At 55.0% G+C, this 9,090-nt stretch overlaps 1 protein-coding gene across 1 annotated transcript; it reads left to right on the top strand.

Moving 5' to 3' along the window:
- The first annotated feature begins 895 nt into the window (after positions 1-895).
- EMILIN3 (elastin microfibril interfacer 3) lies at positions 896-8,215 on the top strand. The gene is made up of 4 exons (XM_017735411.1): positions 896-933; positions 2,172-2,294; positions 5,191-5,438; positions 5,941-8,215. The coding sequence occupies exons 1-4, from the start codon at positions 896-898 to the stop codon at positions 7,833-7,835; spliced, it is 2,304 nt and encodes a 767-aa protein (XP_017590900.1). The 3' UTR covers positions 7,836-8,215.
- Positions 8,216-9,090: the final 875 nt, after the last annotated feature.

The following is a 9,090-nucleotide window of genomic DNA, read 5'->3' as shown; positions in this document are numbered from 1 at the left end:
ATAAAACTGCTTGCCACAGGTGAGCGAGAAGGGAAGGGGGTTCTGAGAGGGAGAGCGAGCCAGAACCACACTAACCCGAGCAGTCGCAGGTAGGCAGTGTTAATTAGCAGTGGCTAGTAGATCTGCCTGCACTGGCTACTAGCTAACTTAGAGACAGTTGTGGTGTGTTTGTAAGCAGCTCCTGGATTTATGGATTGACGGTGATCCTAAGTTTCCACATGCACACATGAACTCCTTTGCCTCCAGCTAAGAGAAGTGGCTGCCCTTCCTTCTCCTGCGGTCCTGTGCACGGATGAATGATTCACTTGTGCAGGAGCAGGGAGCAGCACAGGGCCCTGCTCACGCTCTGAGCCTGGCAGCCCCTTGCCAGGGCAGAGCCACTCAGGTCTGGGCAGGCTGGAAATGCCAGTCACAGCTGGGAGGTGTGTGCCCATCCCAGGGGATCAAAGGGAGCCCTCGGTGAGGGGCTGGGGTGGATGTGCTGGTGCAGCTCCTGGGGGGAGCAAGTGGGATGTGCTGGGGGTGTGGATCAGGGGAAGGGAGCAGAGAGAGGCTTGGAGGGAGGATGACCCTGCTCACACCTTGCTGCTTCACGGAGGGAGCTCCTGCCCCGGGTGGGCTGTTGGAGATTGAGTAGCCTGCTCAGGGCCTCTGGACAGGGGCACTGGGAGGCAGCTGGGGTTGCTGCTGCTCAGCTGCCTGGCCACAGGCTGGGATGCAGTCGGAGTTCCCTGGCATGGCCATAACATGGCTTGTGGAGAGCAGCCTCAGGGCTGAGCACAGAAAAGAGCTGCAGAGCCTCAGCCCAGCTCTCATGGGCTTGTCATGATGGTCTGGATGATGTTGAGACACCTCTGGCAGGTGGAGGCAGAGGAAAGGGACTGTGACAGTCAGGATGGAGCAGAAGGGTTTGGTAAGAAGGGCTTACCAAAAGTAAGTGGTGTCTCCTGTTCGAATGTGTGTGTGTGCATGCACAGGGTGGGTGTGCACAGCCCTCCCCCAGCCCCACCATGTCACACTCAGGGGCCAGAGCAGCAGGCCTTTGGCTCGCCCTGAGTGGGGAAAGATTGATGAAGGAGGGACAAGAACTGATGGCAAACAGGTGAAGACAAAGTACATTCTCTACCCATTCACCCCAAGCCCCCCAGCTGGCACAGGGGAAGCCATGTCCTCCCGCCTCACTGAACACCTCCCTGCACCTGCAGCTTGCGCTGGCCCATCTGCTCCATCCCGCTGACCTCACGCCTCAGCTCTGCTCTGCATGGTGGGCCTGTGCCCTCCTCTCCTCCCGCTCTGCCGTCTGCCACATCCCCCTGTCCTTAATCCCTGCCTCACCACACATCCCTGCTGTCTCTGCCCCTGTGGACCAAGTCCATCTGCTCCTGCCGGCAGCCCTGCCTTCAGCTGGAACAGCCTTGGCCTCCATCTGTCCTACCAGCAGTCCTGCATCCTTCCCACATACCGCCTTCCTCCCAGCCAACTTATCCTCAGCACCTGGATCTGCTGCTTGGCTCAGGAGAGGTTCTGTGGCTGGAGCTGGCTGGTACCTGTGGCACCCAGCTGCAGGTGGATGGCAGGAGGGATAAAGCTCTCTGTATTGTCCCAGACATCTGAAGGGGTTTCCAGCCTCCATCACAGATCTGCTCCACATCCCTGCCTCCAGGGATCTGCTCCTCCATCCCTGCCCATGATGCTGCAGCCCTACAGAGCCACATCTCCTTTCTGTGCCTGGTCTGTGGTGGCACCCAAAAGCACAGCAAGGGCTGAAGGCTTTGGGTTGGCCCCTGTGCTGGCAGCACTCCACGAGCTGCAGCAGGACAGACCACCCCTGCCAGGCACTGCTGGAGCTATTTCTGGGGTGCTATTCCCACAACTGCTGCTGTTGGGATTCTGATTGTCCTCACACAGTCTCACCACACAGTCCATGCTGTGCCAAGCACAGCCCAGCTCTGGTGACACCACTAGCAGTGGTGACGACGTGCCTGTGCCTGTGGCTGTGACAGGAACCCTGCTCCTGCAGCGTGGCTGTGATGCCCTTACCCAGCAGCTTCCCAAGCTGGGGGGGCTCCTTCCAGCTCCTGCCACCCAGACCTCGCTGGCAGTGTCCGGCAGTGCAGGCACTGCTGTCAGCTGGGCAGGGGGTGACAGTGTCTTGCTGTGTTTCCCCCCAGGAGCTACTGTGCCTACGTGGTGCAGCGCAACGTGACGTGCACGCTGCAGGACGGGGCCGAGAGCTACGTCAAGGCCGAGTACCACAAGTGCAGCTGGGGACCCAAGTGCCCGGGGAAAGTGCTGTGAGTATGGGGGACACTGGGGCATGCCTCCCTTCCCCTCCCAATGACCTCTCTCTCCTGAGACCCTGTGCCACCTTTCTGACCATGAACCCCCACTTTGCAGGGGCATGGAAAGGAGTTGAAGGACTTTTCCTGGATATGGGAGTTAGTGGCAGGGCCGTGGTGTTGGGAGGAGGCAAGGTGGGACCTGTCAGGAGGGAGAGGGAGCTCTATGCCTCCTCAGAAACTGTCAGGGGAGGTTTAGATTGGATAGCAGGGAAAGGTTTTCACCCAGAGGGCAGTTGAGCACTGGAAAAGGCTCCCCAGGGAAGCTGATCATGGCACCAAGCCTGACAGAGTTGAAGAAACCTTTGGACAATGCTCTCAGGCACATGGTGTGATTTTTGAGAGTGCCCTGTGCAGTTGTTGGGTACAATGATTCTTATGGGTCCCTTCAAACTCAGGATATTCTGTGATTCAGAAATCAATCAGGAAATCATGAGCAGTGGTCAGGTGCCTGTGCATGTGCGTAGGAAAGCAGCTTGTCACAGACCTGCAATGTGGCAGAATGACGGCAGCTCTGCGAGGACCTGACAGAGAGGATGAGGAAATGGAACCCGTGGCTGGGGATGGCTCAGTGCTTCCTGCTCCAGGAAAATACTTGCAAAACTCTTTGCCACCTCGTCAGTGCTGAAGGGAAACACTTTACTGTGCCACAGCCAGATGCGCTGGCGGCGAAGGGCAGACACTGGGGCTTTGTGCTTCACCACCCTCCGGGGATGCTGCTCCATGCGGAAAAGCCATTCTTCTGCATCCTCTCCAGGCCTGAGGAGTGGAGCAGAGCTGAGCACAGAGGAAAACTGGGATGAGGGAAGTTTCTGTCGGAGCCTGGTGCCCGTCCTATGGCAGCTGGCTGGGACTCTCCATGTGCCGGTGGTGCCACGGGCTCCGCTCGCAGCCTCTGCTGGCAGAGACGGGCAGTCAGACCCACTCGCTCACTTGTTCTTTCCATCACAAGTGTTCTAGCAGCATTCGGGGCCTTCAGGACATCCTGCAGCTGCTGGTATCCACGGAGGATATCCCCAAAGCCTCTCCCATCTCCACAGTGTCCTCTGCTTGTCTCCTTCAAGCAAAACCATGGTGAAACCAGAGTGTTTTCTGAGGGCAGATGGACCCACAGCTGAATTTTCTGCAGAGCCTCAGATGCTGCATCCGTGGACTAAAGGGAAACATGGGTTTTCCATGTGCTGGGGCCATCAACTAATGTTTGTGCAGCTGGCTGCAAATACTTCCCCTCGACATGGTTTGGAGCAGTGGAGAAGGAGTTGGAGGTGCCCAAGGGCTTTGAGCTCCTCTGCAGAGGCTGAGATGACACTGAGAAGGTGCTCTGCCTTTTGGAGGCCATCCTCATCCTTGCCTCACCCCCTGACTGTGGCTGGAGCAGCAATCTCCTGTGGTACACCTGGGCAGGTTTCTACACACTACAACAGAAGAAAAGATCATTGAAACTCTGCAGCACCTGTGAAGAGGAGTAACAAGAAGAGCTTGTTTTGAAACTGTCCCTTTGGGAAATTGGTGTTGAGAAATTTTGAAGAGATTCAAAGAGCAGAAGATTTGGGGTTGCTTTATCCCTCTGCCCTGTGGCGTGTATGGAGGTGGCTGTATCTCGCTGGGAGTCAGTGGAAGCAGCATTGCCGGGGGCTGCAGCCTGGGCTGGGGACTCTGTGGATTCGGACAAGGATGTGGATGACAGGGAATCAGCCCCACGTGCTGCCCTGACCAATGGATAAGTGCCTAATGCAGCCCCTCTGCCGCACAGGTGGCTGTGCTGCTCTTCCAAGACCTTCTGCTGAACGTGTTGGAGAAGAAACAGAGGTTGATTGTGTGTGTTGTTGCAAAACAGCAAACTTCAAGATGTTCAGGCCCTGGTAAATTCAGATTGGAAGTTTCCAAAAGACAGGCTTAAAGCACTGGTATTTAGAGGTGGTGAGAAAAGTGCCATCTTCAGCCCTGGATGGCTCAGCTCAGCTGGTGGGGGAGCACAGGTGCCAGCAGGGTCCTGTCCCATCCCTGCTACCCGACAGGGAAGTGCCACAGGAAAGCAGGGAGCAGCTGAATCCTCCCTCATGACTGGTGGGACCCCATTCAGAGCAAGAGCAGAGGGCAAGGTGTGAGGTGGGCTTGCACCTTGTGCGCTGGGTAAGGGAGGATCAGTGCTGTAGTGCCCAAATTCACGATGGAGGGCATCCCAGCTGGGGCAGGAGGCAGTGTAAGGAGCCATCCCTCTGTGCACATCACAGCATTACCCTGGGGACCCTCACCAGGCCAGCCCAAGACCCTTTAGGCTTCCCAGCAAACTGATGCCCTCCACACAGAGAGAAAACACATTTCCAAAAGTATTTCAACCCTCATGGGGGCTTCCAGACAGGATTACTGTTGAGAAGAGGATTTTTTGGATCCCACTAGGTCAATTCAAAGTGCAAAACACTTCTACAAGCAGTCCACTTCCCTCTTGGAAGTGATGGAAGCCTGCAGGGCTTTTGAAATCAGTTCCATCATTTCATCTTGTGCCCTGCTGGGCCAGAAGTCGCCAAACAGTGTGGCATCTGTCACAGTGGTCACCTATCAGGCCAGGGACTGCAGCAATACACTTAGAGCTGCAGTTCTAAATCAACAGCATCCTAGGTTAAAAAATACTCGACCAAAACCCCACTGTAATGCTACATTGAGCTATGGTGCAGCAAGAGCTCTTGGAGAAGGTGGGCCTTGGTCTGCAGGTGCAGCACAAGGGTTTCAGCCGGGCTTTCCCATGTGCCCAGATCTCCCACATCCAACGGGACCGTGACCCTGCTCTATTGCTTGATGTTGAGCTTGCTTCTCTAAACTGTCTTCTCCCTCCCTCCCCTCTCCTGGAAAGGTACCGCACCTTCTTCAGGCCCAAATACAAGATTGGATACAAGACAGTGACCGAGCTGTCCTGGAGGTGCTGCCCGGGCTTCATGGGAGAAGGGTGCCACGACAGCCCGACGGACCAGCCTGGCCTTCTGCCCCAGCATCCCAGCCCTAAAATGCCTCCCGGGCAAAAGATGTTCCCAATGCCCAGACTTCCTCCCTATCCCAAAAGCCACCCTGACCTGTTTCCAGGACCAAAGAAGAACCAATATGGTGAGATATCACTCCTGCTTCATGTCCCCAGGTCACCACTGTAATGCATTCAAACCTCCAGGTTCTCTCTGTTCCAGCAGAGAGCATGAATTTAGCAAAAATTCAGTGGGTGACGTTTTCTATCAGAGACATGACATTTGATTGCTTTGAGGACCACTTGCTTTTAAAATCTTGTTTCTTTCAAAACATGCAGCTTCAAAATTGCCTTTTCTCATTGCTTTAAAGCATTTTCCCATTAATTATGGAGTTGATAGGGTGCATCTCAAGATAAAGCACCCCTGGGATGTTATCACCACCTGCTGTTGAACTTGGGAGCAGAGGGCTGGATACCAAGAGGAAAGAGGGTTTCCTGATATCTTAAGGAGAGATGTGGGCTGAGATTTTGCTGAAATGACAATAACAGAGGGCAGGACACATGGTCATTATGGGAAAGGACTTGAAGGAGGGAAGTTAAAGGAGCACCAGCCCTTACTGTTCCCTCTCTATTTCTTTCCCTGTGCAGGCAGGAAGCTGCCCGGCCTCTTCGGGGACCGCCTGGATCGGCTGGAGGAGGAGGTGAGGCGCCTTTCCCAGTCCTACAACAGCCTGCACACCATGGTGAGTGGGCTGGGAGACCGCCTGCGGTTGGCCATCCAGGAGGACACCACCAAGATGATAGGCTCCCTGATGAACAGCCCAGGCACACCAGACTCATCCGTGGGCTTCGGCATCATCCCCGACGGCCTGGTGGATGTGGCGGACAAAGCTGACATCGCCACGTACCCTCCCGTGGGGGAGATCCTGACCAAAGTGATGGAGGTGAGCGACGTGCTGAAAACCAAGGCAGATCTGCTGCACGAGGTTCGGGGCATGGTCCTGGACCACGACGGGCAGATCAAGCACCTGCTGGAGTCTGCCCGGCCCTCGCCCCTCACCTCCATCGACCTGCTGGAGGAGTACGTGGACACGAGGCTGAGCAACCTGCGTGGAGAGCTGCTTGATGGCTTCGAGAAGAAGCTGGGCAAGATCCAGACCACATGTGATTTCCGCATCCAAGAGGTGCGGCAGCAGTGCGAGGAGGAGAAAGCTGCCAACCTGCGGCTGCAGCAGACGCTGGATGGGAAGGAGCTGGAGATTAAGAAAGAGATCTCCCAGCTGGAGACCCAGATCCAAGGGCTGACGGTGGTGGAAAGCTGCTGCAGCAACCTGGACTACCTCACTGAGCGCATGAACATCCTTGAGAAAGGCCTTCACAGCATCTCTGAGTCCCAGAAGAACCTGCACTCACGCCTGGATGGAGAAATCTCCACTGTCACCCTAGGGAACCTCTTTGAAGGGCGCTTTGAGGACCTGGAAGCCAGACTCAATGCTACAGAGAGGGAAACAGGGAGCTGCTGCTCTGGTATAGAGGACAGCATGAGAGGCACGGTGGTGGCAGAGGTGGATGGCATGAGGACTGCTTTTGAAGACAAAATGCAGACCCTGGAGGACAGGTTCATGACCATAGTGGGGGAGCTGAACAATGTCAGTTCTCCCATGGGAATGGACGGAGCAGTGGTGCCCGTGCTGGAAGGGGAGCTTGCCAGCATGAGGAAACGGACGGATGAGACACTGGAGGTGTTGCAGAATCGCCTCATCACGCTGGAGAGCACTTGCTCCCTGGGCTGTACCTCGGCCTCGAAAGATGTGGAGACCTTCCGGACAGAGATTGAGGATTGCCAGAACAAGAACCAGGACCTGCTCCTCCGGATGGACAGCAACTACGACCTCTTGCGCAAGCTGAACGCCACCATCCTGGAGATCCAGCGGCGAATCGAGGAGGAAGCATCGGGGGCTTTGCAAGGGGAGATCACCTTGCTAAAGATCAACCTGAACACCGTGAGCAAGTCTCTGACAGGGCTCAAGGACTCTGTCTCCCAGTACTCAGACACCGTGACGCATGTCAACTCCTCACTGGATGAGCACGAGCGGAAGATTGAGGATGAGGTCCACTCCATCCAGGAGAAAGTCAATGACCAAGGCTCTCAGCTTTTCTTCAGCAACCGCCGTGTCCTGAACCTCAAGGGAGAACTGGAGCGACTCAAAGCCAGGATTGTCAGCGACCTGAGCTCCTGCAAGAATGTGGCCCATGGCCTGCAGCAGGAGGTCTCTCACTTCGACGAGCGGGTGGCGCGGGTGGAGAGCGCCTGCGGCAGGCTGGGGGCCATCACCGGCAGCCTGGACGACATCAGGGAGGAACTGGAGAAACACACGGGCAGTCTGTGGGACTACATGGACCACATGAACGGGACACTGGCTGCCCACTCTCAGGAAATAACAGGACTGAAGGACAACCTCCTTGACTGCCAAGCCAAAGTCTCTGAGCTGGCAGAACAGGTCGGGCACTTGGAAGAGAAGGCGGAGAGGAGGCAGCATTAGCCACACTGCCATGCCATGTCTTCCTTCTCCTGCTGTGAAGGACAGGATTAACTTATATCACACAGACTTGCTCCAATGTGACAACAGTTCTTGGGATAATTTTTTTATGAAAAGCTGCTACATTTTTTTTTCCCTTAATCTTGTTGGCCCCAGTTCTCCTTAACTCTGCCATGCTGGTATTCCCTTCCTGATGCTCGGTAGCTGCCCTTACTCTGGTGCAGCAGTGTCACTGCCTCCTGGCCGGGGGTATTGCTTTGGCTCTGGGGCTGATGACCCCAGAAGGACAATTCAGGAATAAGCTGGAGGCGGGAACATTTTTTTCAATTTTATTTTTGTGGATTTATCATTTCTTGAAGAATAAAACCCTGTAGTTATCAGTTGAGGAATAGTTTCTCTGACCTAAAGACCACCTGCATCTTAATCCAGGGACTGAGCAGAGCCAGGGCTCCTTGCAGGGAACAAAACTCACCACAGGAATTGCAGATTTCAAAGAACACACGTATTCACACGTCCCTCCGGGAACTGGCTTCCCTTCTCTGAGATGGCAGCCCTCCTTGTGTATGGTAAATCCATTTATAATGCTCCCTCCTCCATGCAGATGCACATGCCTTATGGAGCTTATGAGGGTGTGCGTTGGGAAAACACACATATGCATATGTGTATATATATATACATGGTATGTGTATGTATATTTTTGAACAATCCTTATGTCATGGTGCTCATCCGATTTCAGTTTCCTAATGCTGCCCCCATGTCCTTTGCCATATCCCAAAGACCCACACTGAGTAGCTAAAACCTGTGGCAGCAGTGTTTGGGGAGAGCCCCACGGCCCCTGGGGCTGCTGTGCTTTGCAGTCCCACTTTGCTGGGCTTTCTGGTTACACCTGGGACTGACATGATGGGTTATGGAAAACACGTGTCTTCCCCGAGGAGAGGTGGGTCCGTAGGTGTCTGCAGAGACCAAGCTGGGCACAGAGCAGTCCTGTCCTCCAGTTCTGTTTTATTGAGCTGGACTGAGAGTCCTCATCCTCTCTCCTGTTTTATTGCTTAAACTGTGAATGCCGTCATCTCGTCCCAGACAGGAGAGTTCCAGCTGCTCCAGGGTGTGAGTGCAGCAGTGGGGGAGCAGGAGCCTGTGTCGTCCTCATGCTCTTCTGATCCCACTGGGATGCCAGTAGCCGTGGGACCAACACCAATGTGGAACAAGGCAGGGCATCTGTGAGAAGACCTCTGGAGACCTCTCCTCAGCTCAGAAT

Source organism: Corvus brachyrhynchos, unplaced genomic scaffold (genome assembly GCF_000691975.1).
Source record: "Corvus brachyrhynchos isolate BGI_N302 unplaced genomic scaffold, ASM69197v1 scaffold10, whole genome shotgun sequence".
In the NCBI taxonomy this organism is placed as follows: domain Eukaryota; kingdom Metazoa; phylum Chordata; class Aves; order Passeriformes; family Corvidae; genus Corvus; species Corvus brachyrhynchos.
This window is presented reverse-complemented; position numbering and strand designations above follow the sequence as displayed.

Bases quoted from the DNA above. Each gene is read 5' to 3' on its own strand.
- EMILIN3 (XM_017735411.1), top strand. From the start codon at position 896: ATGGAGCAGAAGGGTTTGGTAAGAAGGGCTTACCAAAA. The intron at 934-2,171 runs GTAAGTGGTGTC...GTTTCCCCCCAG, and splicing joins GTAAGAAGGGCTTACCAAAA to GAGCTACTGTGCCTACGTGG. The intron at 2,295-5,190 runs GTGAGTATGGGG...TCTCCTGGAAAG, and splicing joins AAGTGCCCGGGGAAAGTGCT to GTACCGCACCTTCTTCAGGC.